The 16,587-nt window shown below is 41.9% G+C and overlaps 1 protein-coding gene across 1 annotated transcript; it reads right to left on the bottom strand.

The window, feature by feature from the left end:
- Window positions 1-11,119: 11,119 nt before the first annotated feature.
- On the bottom strand, window positions 11,120-16,364 carry metrn (meteorin, glial cell differentiation regulator). The gene is made up of 4 exons (XM_075457080.1): window positions 16,074-16,364; window positions 14,959-15,392; window positions 13,515-13,574; window positions 11,120-12,895 (listed from the first exon to the last, which is right to left on the bottom strand). Exons 1-4 carry the CDS (start codon window positions 16,178-16,180, stop codon window positions 12,582-12,584), a joined length of 915 nt encoding a protein of 304 aa, XP_075313195.1. The 5' UTR covers window positions 16,181-16,364; the 3' UTR covers window positions 11,120-12,581.
- Window positions 16,365-16,587: the final 223 nt, after the last annotated feature.

Raw genomic sequence — 16,587 nt, 5'->3', positions numbered from 1 at the left:
GTCATGCAGAAACTCCACTGGGTGAAATGAAACTATGTTTTGTTATTGGAGGTATCTCCATAATCGCAGTCACCTTTCTCCAAAATAGAGGCAGTACGATTAAGCAACTGAGAGATAAGATACATGTAAGGTACACACATGCCACATATATGCCGTCATTTCAGTAAAACTCATTTCCACTTCACTGAAATGATCTTACTGATGCCTTTCACCAAAAGTGGAGCAAGTTCTATAATGGAGGGGGGTTGAAAGTCTGAGGCAGTGGGCCTCCCCTGAGACAAAGCTTCGAACAAGACTACTACCCCCCCCCCCCCCAGTTCCTGGATGCCTGTTAAAATCACGATTGTCTTCTTCCATCCCTAAGATGCAACAGGGCCAAACTAGCCAAATATTGCTGTTTTTTTTTTTTTTTACATAAATCAGACATTAAACACATAAAAAAAAAATAATCTGCTATAAGACCTTTATTTGTTTTGGGGACAGTAAAAACTAAAAAAACTACCACAAAAACTTCATGATCTCCTTTAGATCACAAATGTGTTCATGTTTCATCGCTTCCATTTGTTGAACCTCTCCCAAAACTACTCGGGTCCACCAAATTTACAGGATTCACAGAGGGGGCGTTTATGAGAGGTCTGCTGCAAAGCACTGTATGAATGTTACCTCTTGCCCCCAGTGCTGCTTTACATTAACAGTATAATAACAATATATAACTTTACTTGCATAGAACCAAAGTACTCTGCTAATGTGGCAGTATATCAAAGTAAGCTTGGCAAAAATGGAAATAAAAAGTTGTTCCCCAGTAGATGCCTCAGTTTCGTTGATGAAAGCCTCAGAGACCGTCATTTGGGACCGCTTTTGCCAATCGTGACAATGGCTTAATTCATCCTAGAATTAATTCAGTAGTTTTAGACGTTTCTTTTGGGGTATTTTAAAAAATCAAGAACATGTCGTTCTGTTGTTTTTGTCTGATGACAACATTCTGTAAAAGCTAAAGTTTCTGCTCATTTTTCCTTTTCTCACCAGGATAAATGTGATCGAAACGAATTTTTGAAATAATTGCTACTTTTAAAATATCCCAAAAAAACACAATTGGAAGAAACTGTTAGCACATCCAGAATTTTACGCTCGAGTGCAAGTCAACTTCATATGGAGATCATAAATGGTTTGAACAAGGGAACACAGAACAATAGTGCACTGGTATATGTGAAGTCATTATACTGCAAGGCCCTAACCTAATCAACATTAAAACCGTATGAAAACATATGATGCTTGTTCACTTTCTGTACTCTCTTCTGTTTTGCTGACGGTACTTTGAACAGAGATTTGTTTTGGTGGTGGGAAAGTGAGGAAAAATGCTGGATGACTGTCTTGCTCTGAGGATGGGAAGCAGGGTGTCGTGATGCAGAGGAAGTACCTCACATGGCTTGCGATGGGCCGCTTGTCAAGAGACCCTTTGTTTTAGGAGGTTAATGCCTAATTGATACAGGCTTAATGAGAGCTGCCTGTGTGCCAGAGTGTGTGAGCTGGGGGCCGGACGGGCCTGCCGTAATTGGAACGGACAAGCCTTGTGTGGAGGAGTGCACAGGGAAGGGGATTTATGGGAACACAAGGAAAAGAGGTAGAGTGGGAACGACGAAGGAAAGGTGACAATGAGTACGAGGAATGTGGAAAGGAATCTGGTGTGATAGTGGGAGTACTGCAACATCATGAGAAAAAAAAATCCAGTGACAATAGAAAAATGAGCTTGCTGTGCAATTAGGATGTTCTCGTGGATGTTAAATTTGGGACTTTGAGGCTTTAGAGACTGGATTCAGTTTTAGTTTCTTTTACTGCATGTGCAGTAAGCAAAACAATACAAACGGTAGCTGTCTGGTCTTTGGGGCACCTGTTTTTTCACCCCCTCTTTCAGTTTGACAGCCTGAGACTATTCATGGGAGAGTCCTCAGCTTCTCCCCAGACAAGCTGTCGGTGTGAAGGCTGGAGAGGCCTTAAGAGGGAGGGGGAGAGGGTAGGGGTGGGGAGCACAGAAGTGCTGTACACTTCAGAAAACCCTGAAGAATTGGAACTGAAAGCTATGGAGATTTTGGGTGGCTTCAAGAGAGAGAGAGAGAGAGAGAGAAAAATAAATAAAGGGGCTTAGATGCATAACTATAAAGAAGAAGAAAGGAATAACAATAAGTGATTTCTTTTTGGAAGCCAAGCTAAAGTAGGTTAAGCCATAAAAAGACATACAAAATGAGTAAATGTGATGAAAAAGGAAAGCACAAAGTATATAGAGTGGTAAAAGAGAGAAGGACCAGTTACAGTAAGGGTGAGAAAGATGGGAGGGAGGCAGCTTGATGAACAGGAGCGAGTGAGAATGAGGCTGAGTGTCGGTGAGGGAAGGAGGGAAGGGACAGGCGATCTGCTTTCCCACACTCGGTCGGTTCCCACAGTGGACCCAGCTAATCCCTGTCTTAATTGGGGGAGAATTCCAGCGCACATGTTCCCCTGGAATGAGCGTAGAGCGAAGTGAGAGGAAAAGCTCGGGAGCTTCTGACACATCAGACAGGCCACAGCGGCTGGGCTGATGCACAATGTGTGTGTGCACTTTGTTGGAATATAAACATGCCGCCTGACTGTCAGCACATCTGATGCATATATGGCTTCATGTGTTTTCTTCTCCTTTCTCGATCCAACATGCAAAGTGCTCTCAGCAGCCACTTAGCATTGCTTGTTCACATTCCACCATGGCAGAAGTATGTTAAAAGTTTCATTTTATGTGAGTTAGAAAAAAAATAAAACAGATCTCTTTTCTTTAACAATTTCACTCCTGAAAGGTTTAGTCTACCCAGATTAATAAGAAATGTTTCATTTTCTTGAATTTCACATCCAGCCAGGGTTCCCTTTTTTCCCCAAGTATGTACTAAGCACAATTAATTTCTCTAAAAATAACCAGGATGAATTCCATCTAAAAGTTGAAGCATAAAAAACCCCCCTGTAACATAAGGTTTCTGGTCTTGAATGAGGAAGTGCTCTCTGAGTGACCTTCTAATTGACGATGGTTTATTTATGGTATCAGTCCCCCCACAGCGAGAAGGCTCCTGGTTTAAATTTTCGTCTTCTGTGTGATTTTTGCATGTTCTCCCAGTATATGCATGGGTTCTCTCCGGGAACTCCAGCCTACCTGTGATCCTGAATAGGATGAAATGGGTAGAAATCCCTATGCATGTTGAATGATAAAGGTGAGACATATTACACATTACACATCACTATTTCATGAAAAATTTTAGCCCATCTTGAATTTGATGGCAGCAACAAATCTCAATAAAGTTGGGACAGGAACAACAAAAGATTGGAAAAATATGTGGTTAATTGGAAACAAGGCAGTAACATGATTGGTCATTAGATGAGCGCCTCAGAAACAGAAACTGTTTGTGAGCTCTGTTTTCTGTGCAATCAACCAATGCAGGTTAAAGCACAGTCTTGCTACATGACAGAGAAATGCAGCGGTCTTCTCTAGGCTCATGTAAAATGGACGGAGACAAAGTAGAAAACAGTCCTGTGGTCAGACTGATACAAATCTGAAACAACTTTTTGGAAATTAGGGAGGCAGCATCCTCTGTGCTAAAAAGGAGAGGGCTCATACAGCTTGTTATCAATGCTCAGATAAATGCCTGCGTCTCTGATGGTATGACTGTCGTTAAAAGAATTGCTACACAGTGGTAACCATGGCCCTGTCCCAACTTTTTTCAGATGTGTCTGTTGCCATTAAAGTCGTGATCTAATTTTTTTCATGAAATAGTAAAATGTCTCACTTTCAACATTTGACATGTTTTATGTTCTATTGAGGATACAATAATTGTTTATTAGATTTGTAAATCATTGCATTAAGTTTCTAAACATTTATATTTTACACATCATCCCAACTTTTATGGATTTGGGGTTGCATTTAAGATGGTTATTTGTTCATTAACAGTATAGTGTAGGTGGAAATGAAAAAGTCAACAGTGGCCAAAGTGAGTAAGACCAGATTTATCTGATGAATATGTATCCTTATAGTTAAATGACTCAGCGGGCCAGAATTCAACACTGCTGCAACCAATTTGGGCTGCAGTGTGGCGCTTTAGATCATTCTGTTGTCGGAAATCGAATGCAACTAGGTGTCCATTTCTGTCATTTTTTCAATACGTATTCAGCGTGATTGGTCAATTGTGCGAAGGTTAGAGACTAGGCAGTGTTCGAACTCCTCCCACCAACTTACAGAACTATTTTATCCCTGCTCACGACGACTGTAAAACTCTGAGAGTGCGTTTCAAGCGATTTGTAAGTAAGCACCAAGTAGGCCCCGTGACACCCATTTTTAAGGTTTTGTGTCTCCTTCTCTAGACTTTGATTCTGATGATTTTCTGGGTCCTAACTGGTTTAACCCTGATAACTTGGCATCTTGCTCTTTCCACGGCAGTTTACAAGGTGTTTTAAATAGTTTTCCAAACAAACTGAGCCTATAGTTTAGGTGAAGATTTACTTGGGCTTCCGTTTTACACTGATGATCAACCATTGTTCTTAAAAAGTCCAGAGGGACACCAACATGAGATGCAGCTGCCTGAAACACATTTTGGTATCAAAGATATGCAACCTTGTTGTTCTGCGGAAAATGCACACATATTTAGGAAATTGAAAATCTTATTATATAAATAATATCTTATTCAAAGTCAAAGAAAAAGCAAGACCCAACGAATCCAGTTTGATTTTATCTCACAGAATTCCTGTATAAACACAAACACCACCCCCAATAAGTTTAATCACAGGAGTAATATCATATCATTCCATTTTCCCATTTCACGGCCTTGTTCACTAGACATATCGTTCGAGAAATCTTTGCCTGCGGGTGTGTTTTTTGAAGAAGAAAAATGCAAGGAGATACCACTAACATTACAAAACCTCAGTGAGAGGCAGTTTCGCTCCTGCCTACCTCTTTACTCAATAAACAACTTGAACAAAAGACACAGTGCAGAATGTCTCTGAGGAGGTAACCCAAGACAATTTCTCAGAGGAGAAACATAACAGGCAAAATGGGTGCAACAGAGGAGGCCTGCAGTGCTGCAGTTTGCAAGATTAGATGGGAGAGCACGTAATAGCATAATAACTTTGTTGATCTGTCAGGAAAGTTTCTCTCTTTTGTGTTAACAGGCAGAGACGTTTTGTTGGAAAATTGTAATCCTGGTTGATGATTATCATGGTGAAGTAAAAAAACAAAAACAAAAAAAAAAACAGGTGTGTTTATCTGTCGTGGATAGACTTTCATTCTGGGATTTTGTGTCCTGAAAGCTGACGTCAGCCACATTAAGGTAAAGCAGCTAAGATAAGCTCAGGAAACAAAATTAATTTCAAATGTGCAGATAGACGTAAACTGTGATACCCAGAAAACCCTTAATTTACATATTTAACTGGTAGGTTTATCTGTTCTAAGTCAGGAAAATACTGGTCTTTACAGAAGGTAAACTCCGGTGTCCTGGATGGCAGTCCTGGGTGTTGGACTTCAGTCATCTCTTTCTTCCTGGTAATGTGCACTTATGCAGCTCTTATTTCACCCCCTCAAACTAAAAGTGTGTTGTGTCTATGTATATGACTAAACAGAAAAAGGTGTTATGTTGTAATATGAATTTGTTACATTTCAAGAAAGGTTCACTAACAGTCAGGGAGACTGGATAACCAACATAAACTTTAGAATATGAAATCCTTATTGGACTATATCACATCAATGCTTGATCATTGATGATCATTGATAATTTCAAAAGTGTAATTCACAGTCTTGTAGAGAATTTAGAAAACACTTGAAACCTGTTAAACATCAGAAACTTATTTCTCCTTTGTAATTTATTCTAGTGCATTGAGAAATGCTCCTTTTCCCACCATCGTTGAGCAGTGGATGTCTCAAAGTAACATTATTGGAGGATGATGTCAGTGTTTGGAGATTTTTGTGGTTGTACCCCCTTAAAGCTATATCAGCCCCAGGGTACCGAGAGGAGATGGCAGCTGTGGTGAGTTCAAACAGAGAGTTAGCAAGCAGGCCTTCAATGTAGGGGGCTGCAGTTCATTCCCTCTGTCTTTCCCTTCAATGCTTTTTTTGGCGGGAAAGCACCAAAGACACTTGTTTGACCCACCTTAGTTTCTTTGCGGGACCCCCTCCCTGACAAAAGTGTCACCCGCCTCCATCCTCAAACACCATGTCCACCCTGCCTTGATGGATTTTCACTGCACATTTTGGAAGGGATTACTGCCATCTGCAGACTCTTGAGGAACAAAGGGTGCTCCTCGCTTTCCTCCCTTCAGCACTTTAGAGGGATAACATGGCCACATAAACATGCTTGTGCACTTGTTCTCTATTCTACGAATGGAAGCTGCTCTGTACCGTTGAGCTTTTGCAAGCTGCTCACTACATACAGACTAATATAAGTCATTACCTTTCCAAAAAGTTCCTCCATCAATGAAGAAGAACCAAGTTTCTGTGTCCCCAAACTTGAACATTCACATTTTCCTTTTCCATTTCATCTCCAGCTGTTACAGGGTATTGTGGATATGAGATTATGTCAGCTGGGAATGTGGGAAAAGTGTGCTGTTAGAGTTCATGCTCACCCCAGCTGGTACTAGAGAGGCAACATGATGCACAGCCAGTGACTCACAAGCAGACAAAGTCCATATGTCCTGATGTTTGGTTGCGGTGGGTTTTGTTTTGTCAGGATGGAAGAAAAAAAAAATCCCATGGAAATTAAGAGCATTTTACATCTAATTGACACTGAAAGTATTCTGATGAAGATTATCAGTCATCCAGTCATCTCAACTCTCTGAAAACAGCTGGCCCAATCAAACTTTTTGTTGCAATGAATCAACAATGTCTCATAAAGCACATAACGAGGAAAAGGTGCAAATTGACTGCAAACATTAATGAAAAATCAAACAAAAGCTAATAGGAACCCATTATCCTCCAGTATTGTTTTATGAACTGCAACCAACTACTACTAGTTAAGATGTACCAGTTGTTTCAAGATTGGATCCGGAAATACCTAAAGAAAGGTTTTATGGGCAGTTAAATTGAGTTGGAGCAAAAAATGGAAAAAAAACTATTGCTACATCACTGATGGACACAGGGCACCACTTTATTTCAGGCCCCAGCAGGGTGGGGGAGCATTGCTGGTGTGGCTGCTATCATTAAGGGTGCAATGCAATCTCACTCCAGAACATGTAACAGTTAAATTGATCCATAGTGCAAAAGTAGCCGTTTCACACAAAAAATTCTCAGAAATGTAAAACAACCACAATTTCAAGGCTCCAAAATTGGTACATACTTGCGTTTTGCATGATGTGAAACTGTCACAAGATTCAGGTTTGTATGTTGAGCTTCCACAAAAACCCTTGAAAGGCGTTTATCTGTGGGCTCTCTCATATCTGAGATTGAGCCCCATCTGACTCAGTCACAGTCGATTAAGTTCAGGTTTGACAAATACAGGATTGTATACTAGAAAGAACAAGGTTAAGTTTAGGTACATATAAAAAAATAATAAAAAAACAGAAAATCATCTCCAATATCAGACAATCATTCACATAAAAATGTTGAAATCTCAACATTTCTGAGCTATTGTGCACTCTAAACCTACTTAGCTATTACATGTCTTGGAGTACTGAAGGAGGAGCTGGATGGGCCTGATTTTTACAAACTAAAAATCAATAATTTCAAGTACTCTGCTTGGCAAGTTAAAACCTGAAAGATGACAGAATAATGACTGGCTTCTTCCATGACCTGACTTAAATCCTATTGAGAGCTTGGGCTGTGGACAGACAACAGCTATCTGTGTCTCCTTCAAAAACAGTTCATGAAACTCGTGTTTTCCATGTTAAAGATTCTGGGTTTAGGTTAAATAGCATTATTTATCCAAAAGAAAATACAGATTGGTAGTAACAATGCTAACAATGCATACCTAATCATAAAAAGGGAAAAAGAAAAAAGAACATTAAAAAAAGGGAAAAACAATATTGGTTACATTAACTTTAACTTCAAAAGCCTGTTTGAGTGTGTTGTTGTTTTGTCCTATTCTGTTTCATAGGTCACGCCTTCTTTTTCCCATATATCACCTTTAGTTCATTCTAATTAGGGATGCAGCAATAATACTTTTTTTCAAACCAATACGATACCGACACTTGGATCTGAGTACTTGCCGATACTGAGTACCGATGTCGATACTTCTACCACAAAACAAAATGCAATGAATTGGAAGACAGGTTTCGGTCTCACTAGCCTAAGCACACTGTTCCTGATTAGCTCGACGTCTCCCCTAGCCGACAATCTAAAAAAATACAACAAAAATGACAAGCCACCCTTCTGATCGCAGTCTTCATGCAATAAATTGGTATCGCTTCATGGTATCGGTTAACTTTAACGAATACGAGTATATTAGAATTGTATCGACCCGATACCTGATACCAGTATTGGTATCGGTGCATCCCTGATTCTAATATTTGTCATTTTAAGTGCTTAGCCTCCTCCTCTTGTGTGTTTCATGCTGACCTGACTACCTGCCTGATCCTGATGTGCTTCACCTGTGGCTCATTGTCTACACCTTTTGGTTATATTTAGTCTGTTTACCTCTCATTCAATGCCACATTGTCTTTGTATCTTGTGGAACATGTTCCAGTCAGATTTACTTGCTGTGGCTCCGGACTGACTATGCACCGAGCCCCATTTTTGTTCTGAATAGAACAAAAGACAGACTTTGTGCATTTTGATTCGTTGCATTTCAGTCCTGCATGTGCTTAGTTGTTTCAGTAAAAGTAATGCAACAGACATCCACAATGTTCTGCTGGATGAATTGTTTTGTTTTGACTGGAAGTGCTACAGTGACGTCAGGATGGAAATGGTTTCAGTGCACACTGAACGTAAATCTACTTCTCACCTGCTGCCTCTGAGAGGCACCAGTGAATCACTGGAAAAGGAAGAAAAATCTCAGGGTAGATTCACTCATACACGGACCCTAAGTGTCTTTTGGCACTAGGGGAGAGATTTGTTTTAGAGCATGGCAACCACTGTTTTGGATTCAAACCAGAAACTAGCAGCTGTGGACAAAGTTGTGGGAAAGATTAGATGACGAACCCATGACAAGACAGTTCCACTGGAGAAAGAGCCAAGGGGATAAGCCCCAGAATCTCGACTGTCTGTAAAAAGATTGATGTCATGGAAGAAATAGAATTTATTAGAGATCATTTTGCTGTGGCAAAGGATGTCAGTAGTTCACAAACAAGAGAAAAGCTGATGCCTGCAAAGTTGAACAATTTGATAAAGATTTCCTTTGTGGTGTGATTTGCCAGTGTGCTGAGAAAAACATTCTAAAACAGTTTTTAGGAAAGTTGCAACAAGTAAATGTAAGGAAACTGGGCTGGTTTGCAATGTTCAGAAACAGGGGTTGTCAGGTCAAATTTATGAACCTTTGTATGTGGTTGGATAACAGGAAAAGTTTCTGCTGAAAACAGGCTCCTTGCACTGGGTGGGGTGTTATCCTTTACTGTGTCAAGGCGCACCTTTCCCGTCTCTGCTCTCATCTCTGGAGCTTTGTCTCTGAACACTTCCCTCAAACTCCCCCAGGGGCTGATGCAGGTCGACACCCACCAACTCTCTCCCACCACTTTGGATCACGCTTTCCTGAGTGCTTCCTGCTTTGCCATGTCCATACTTCGACACACACAACAGGACAGAATAAAGAGAGGATGGGGTGGAGGGATCATTGTGTGTCTGCAACACTTTTCAGAATCCGAATGAAATAATTGAGAATTTAAGTACACGCAAACAATGAATGTAACTACAAAGGTACCTTTTCAGGATCTCTGTCAAATATTTTCTTGATAATGTTAACGGACAAATGCTCTGCTCTGCATGTATCTAAACATGAGTAACTATGAAAGCTTTCATTTGATACTAAAGTGCATGACACCCCAGTGTAACTGTGGCTACCATGACATAAATTCTCCTTTTTTGGGGGGTTCAAGCTAGGGTCACAAAGAAGTGACAACAATGCAGGAAGCTTAGCTTTGTCAAAATGTCACATGATGTATTAGGTGAGGGACAATAATTAGAGGGCTCTTTGTTTTGGCTTATCAGACTGCAGCAGTAACCTCAGATGGGCTGGAAGGGAGGGGGTAGTGTGTACAAATGTGTGTGTGTGTGTGTGCGGAGCAGGACGACTTGGACCCCCACCCATCCCAAGGATGTTTTAAAGGGGCACTGAGGCAGTAAATGGTTGGGGAGGTTCGCTCACAGGAGCTCTTGATGTAGTGGTAAAGCAGTGCCCTTGTACGGGAGATAGCTGGCCAGACCCGGGAAGCATGTCGTGCTTTTGTGACTCTTTTCCATTTAACCTGAACACCATGTTAATTCCGCCAGCTGCTCGATTACAAAACGGATTTACTGCTCGCAGTAAATCTGGGATTTTACTGAGGTGTGTACAGCACTTTTTAATGCAAGAGGAGAAACAGGTGGTGAAGTTATCTGCCATGCAGCTCATCCTCCGATAAAGCAGAAAATGTTCCACGGTCAGTCGTGCCAGGTAACAAATAGGCTGCATGGTTATGCAACTTGCAGTCCAAGTTGAAGGCATGCATAGAAACCCATTGCTTTGATTGTGCACTTGTGCACACGTGGTCAGGATGAAGCGAGCGACTGTGTGGCACCTCAGTCCAGTCGAGCCTGCCACGCCACTCTCTTAATGGCAATTTATTGCTTCCTGACTCCTGAAAATGGGAGGCAGAGGACAACAGCATTCCAACTGCTGTTTTCAACCTCCTTCCCTGTCCAAGCCCCCCCTCCTCCTACACGGTCCTTAAATCTCTCTAGCCTTTTGGGCCTTCTGTCTCTCTCTCACAGGCATGCCGTTTGTTCTGGCCTTTAAGAAATGTGATTCATGAGTACTTGAATTGACTTATGTCTGAGAAAAGTTTTCCATGTCGGAATGCTTTAAAGTTCCTGTTATAATCTAGTCTAAGCTGTTTTGATGCATTAGTGAGATAACAGAACATGAAAACTTAAAGTTGGAAGTGAAAGGACTCTGAGAAGAACACATAAAGATCCAAAATGAGTGTTTCTTTGCGACAGAATATTTTAATAACACAGACATAAAAATACTCCACAATACTGTGACAATATGTGTTTTTTTTTCTCCTTTTGTTTCTAGAATTTCTTATTCACATATTTACATTTGCTTTGATATTAACATAACCTCACATCTGAAATCAACAAAATGGCAGTGTACGCATTTTAGGCATACCACTTCAGCCCATTGTGGTAATTTGGTATGAACCTCTTCTCTTTGATGACATAGTGCATTTGAAATCTGGATCACTTTACGGAGCAAGATTTTATACACCAATAAAATGCATATTTTTGTTTTGTCTTGAGTTAGCCATGTCCAGTAGGATACATCGTGTTCTACATCAAAGGCTGTTCTTAAATCCATGCTATCCCACTCGATTTCATTTCCAAATGGCTGTTGTCTTTAGCTTTGTGAATACTGTTGATTATATTCAGTTTAAGATCTTCTCTTACATCATCAGCATATGACAACAGGGTAGAAAGTGACTTGACACAATTCAGATTAATAACAGCTTTGGGCAAACTAAGCTGAACAACTTGTTTTTAATCAACTTTGAAGTCAAAGATTATCCAATTAGTTTTGCAGAAATATTGCATGCTACAGAAATTAAACATGAAACTATCCCCTCTTCAATGTAATCTTTCTTAATGCCTGTCCTCTCACTGAATAAAAATCTCAGACGGCTATAAACACTATAATCGCGCCGCACTGGTAGCCTTAGCTTTGTGTTACAACTGTGTGTGCTCGCAGTATCTGTACATATATTAAATTCTCAGTCGTTCCACTATGCTACATATAGTTGCTTTTTATTTGGTTTTCAGTGCTTGCAGCATCGCACTTTCCAGATCATTCCATTTCCTTGAGTGCAAAGAGTTTTCAACATTATATAATCTCCTTGATAACAGTAACACTGAGGATAAACCGACATAGGGGAAGCCAGCTGAGCATCACCGTCCCATAGTCAGTGTCTGGAAAAAAACATTTTGAAATCTTATAACTACAGAAAGACCTGCCTCAAGTGTATCATAAACAAGATATTAGCACATAGTCAATAAGCTTTCAATGAAACTTGTATTCCTGAGTTTCAAGCAATGACTCTCAGTACACCTGAATTAACGGCTTGGATGAACATATCCCACATGAAAGCTTTTCAATAATTTTACTTTGATCAGCTATGTGGCATCATTGTTTGTAAAACCATCCAATGACAGACATGTCAACAAAATCCCCCATAGTATGACCACCATGTCTTTCGGACCAACTGACTGCATATTGCACTGAAATGGGTGTTGGAAGAAGTCCATTTCATTCCCCAGTGCTTTGGGAAGGCCGTATCCGTTGGTGGTTCAGTGGCTACAGCAGCCATCATTTGCGGATTGCAGCCTCTTCCTGAACAGGTCTGAGTTTGGCCTGGCTTTCAGCACTGCATCCATTCTGCTACACATGCTGCTGCAGGTTTTCTCAGTCTACAGGCAGTTCACAGGGTATCTGCTGGGCTGCTTTAGCCAGAGCATAAGTCCTCTGGAAGTCTTTGTAGCGGGGAGCGCAGCCCAGCCAGGCCTCCCCAAAGTGGACTCTGCCTGTGAAAATGAAGCTCCCGGGTCCTGGTTTGACACCACACTGAAGCAGAGTCCGGATCTCACCACGGCTGGCCAGGCGACTGTTGCCCGTGAAGAGGGTGTACTTCTGACGAAACACACGGGTGGCACTGACCTTGATCACCGCAGCCCTTAAATTTTCATCTTCCTCCACTGAGCGGATGTTACCTCGCACCACTGAGAATAAACAGGATGTGCAGGTTAATTATGAGTTCATTTCCATTGTCATTTTAAAACACAATCCTTTTACTTATTTATTTAGTCTCATCGGCAAAAAGAAGCTCTGCAGTAGTTTTTACATTACATTTATTTAGCAGACGTTTGTATCCATAATTTTGTAATCACACAAAGCTGAAAATATTCCGTTTCAGCCATTTCTGTCACCGCGGCCTACCAACTGATGGAAAGCCTCGGCTTGCACACTAATCCTTCTAACTTTTGTTGCCTGCTGAACTTCTCCTAATTCCTTTTACATCTTAATCAAAGGCCTGAAGATTAGTCCACTGCTTCCTTTCTGAGAGGGGGGGGGCGGCTTTAGGATTAGTCCACTACACTGCCTCTAGTAGGGGTTCCAGTGGGTGTGTGTTGGGGGAGTGCAGAGATCTGCTGTTTCACCTTTACCCTTTCTAGATTTGGAGGCACAGTGGTGTTCTGCTCTTAACCCAATTCTACATAGCCGATTTGTAGATTTGGAAAACAAATAATTTGAATTTAAGGCTGAGCTTCAGGAGAGGGTTAGTTTTGCTAATTGTATTGTTGGGAGTTATGCTGGCAGCTTGATTATCCTGTAACTTACCAAAGTCACTGGTGCAAACAGCCATCAGAATCTCTGTGTTGTTGCAGGGTCTGCAGGCATCTGGAAACACAACAAGGAGCACAAAAGTCAAATGAAGACCTCACACAAGGCTCTAAGCTGTTAAAAAAGAAAAAGAAAAAAAGAAGCCCTATAAGCAGTTCCCCTGAAAATAAAGAACAGCATCTCCAGATCAGATGCACTGGAATGTGAGATGTGAATCCAGACCTTAAACAACCCTTAAAGGAAGGATAAACCACTGTGTTATAAACACACAGCTGCTACTTTTACAATTGGCAGAGGAGAACCAGAGGAGCTTTAAGGTGTGAGGCTCTTTCACCCGAGCCAATTTAAAGGCCAAATGAAACTTCCCCACTAAAGCCTTCCAGGGTGCCTACAGTCACACCTCATCAAAGCATGAACTGGGGCCAGACCCAGGGTGAGGAGGGACTTCAAAGTTGTTCAGTGAAGCAAAATCCCACCTCAGAAAATGCTGCTCTCCACTTTGAAAAGGCATGAAATAATCTATTACCATAAAAATAAACCCTCCAGTTTACTATGATTCACTACAAAATTTTCTGTCGCACTGAGAAAAGAATAAAAAACAAAACTGGCAAAACTCAGGCCGTCTGCACAGATCAAACTGTGGCTTGAAAAATAGAAAAAAAGCCCTGGCATTTAAAAAAAAAAAGAAAAAAAAAAGTTCTCTTTGGAATCCTGTTGCCACCCCACACATTCCCCTCCTTGGAGAAAAAAAGCTCTTGATAAATGAGATTCCTTCCTCTCCAGTCCACAGCAAACGCCCTTCCAAACCTAATCAGTGTGTGTGAGTGTGTGTGTGTGAGAAATAGAGATATAGGCGGGGGGAGTGTACTCCTACAGACAAGTCTCCCCACAGAGAGGCAGCGCAACAAAAGAGGGGAGCATCTCAGCTGGGCAGAGGCCTCCCTGTTGCCTAGGCAATGGCAGTAATCCCAGAATACTCATGCGGTACCCATTCAAAGAGCTCTGGACTCTGGAGAAAGCCCCACATACTGTGCTTTTGTACCCCTCCTCCCCCGCTCCACGGCTCCCCTGCTCCCCTACTCCCACTCCAAACCCACTCGCCTCTGGGGAAAGTTTGGCCACTTCCTCCTCTCTGCTCTCTGCATGAGCCATGGAAAATCCAACCAGCCCACAGAGACCTGTTCTGAATTATGATTCATCTAAACATAGGGATTTTACGGGGGTAAAACATCATCACATTTGCTAAATGTTTAAGCAAAAAAGTGAAAGAGAAGTACATGTTTGTGTATGTGAGGTTTTTTTTCACATCCATACGGACACAATGTGAAAAAAAGGTTTACTGTTTCACTCGTTATCAAGTTTCTATACTAACTGGCCTCACTCAGTCAGTATGGTTGTGTCTAATGAAAGTCAACAGGGCGGATGAATGCCCCTGACTCACCTTCACTGCTAATGGAGCTGGAGTCCAGTGACATGCGAGCTGTCCAGTCCCCTCTCAGCTCATAGCGAAAGGAGGCGATCCTCCTGCTGATGTCCTGATGAGGCGTAGCCTGCAGGAAGAGGGCCACCTTCTCCCCAGGTAGGCGGCTGAAGCAGCGCACCCTGGGAGGGGGAGATGTCTCCAGTCTGTCTCCTACCAGAAGTTCGAGGACCCCATCTCTCTCTAGATAGAGCTGAGCGCCATGGAACTGCTCTGAGGGCTTGACGCAGGCTGTGATGAGGCCTGAGCTGCTGCCGCCAGGTCCCACTGCCACTGAAGGCAGGCGGGGGGAGAGGCTGAGGCGCAGGGCTCCTTTGGGATACAACCAGTCAAGTGTGCCCTCCGAGCAGTGGAGGGAGATCTGCTCCACGCTGCCTTGTTGCTGGGATAAACCACTGTGACAGAGAAAGGACAAGAAACAAGGCTTAATACATATTTACCTACACTTATCCGTAAAAATCCCAAACTTTCACTTTAATTCACTAAACTACAGTATGCTTTCAACCGTATTTGAAACGTCATTGTGCAAACAGGCAGTAAATACAAGAGTTTCATCAGGAAGAGCAGACACACAAGATGACTTTAAAAATTATTTAAGTAATGATCAAACTTCAGTACAGTTTCAGGAAAGACTAACTCAGAGAACGCACCACCTACTGGCAGATCTGGGGTGTTCAAAGTTTGGCCCTTATGACATCATTAGGGCCAAACTTTGAACAAACTTTACAAATCTTCGAGCTTCGGCGATATGGATGATCAATTGCGGTAAAACAAAACCAAACAAATCACACTAAGCACTATATGCACAATCTGCGTTTTCTTCACATTTCTGAATGCATCCTTCAGTCTTCTGCCTGTCTGATCACCCCATGCCTCCTAAAGACCGTCCGGAGGCGCAATCGCAGCAGACCAACGCAAACACTTTAATGACACCCTCAAGGCAAGTCTAAACACACTGCATCCAAAAAGCACCGTCCTCTGCATGAGGCCACCCGCTCTACACACACTAAAACACTGACCGGCATATTTACATCCAATTTTGTGCAAAAGTGAAAACGTCAGTCGGAAATACTTGCCTTCCTCTCCAGCTGCACTGATCTTCAGAATAGTTTGAAAAAGACGAGTCAAAAAGGGCAAAAAGCACAATCCAGATTGCGTTAATCCAACCCCCAAAACCAGGCATTTTTTTTTTCAATCCTGGATGATGCAGATAGAAAAATATAAATATAATCCAAAACTGCGATGCCCTAAACCTTAGAGAACCCTTCTATAAAACTATAAATCTACCTCCGACAACCTCCATACCTTTGCATCCTCTTACCCTGGTGCGCACGATAAGAGAATACAACCTTATCCGCTCTCCGGACCGCTGTGCTTTGGGAGACACGGAGCTCTGAAGTTATTCCCCTCCGAAAAACTTCACGGACCAATCAGAGTCCGCCAAGAGAAACTTTAAACCACTCACTCAGACGAGGGGGAGGGACGTCTGGCCCCCGGAATAAGTAACTGTATGCAGTGAAAAATCGCTATTGTGTTGGACATGTCAGCATGCAAAATACAAATTAACTGGCAGGACGAGTGCATTCAACG

The sequence above is a fragment of the Odontesthes bonariensis genome, chromosome 23, assembly GCF_027942865.1.
Source record: "Odontesthes bonariensis isolate fOdoBon6 chromosome 23, fOdoBon6.hap1, whole genome shotgun sequence".
Lineage (NCBI taxonomy): Eukaryota > Metazoa > Chordata > Actinopteri > Atheriniformes > Atherinopsidae > Odontesthes > Odontesthes bonariensis.
This window is presented reverse-complemented; position numbering and strand designations above follow the sequence as displayed.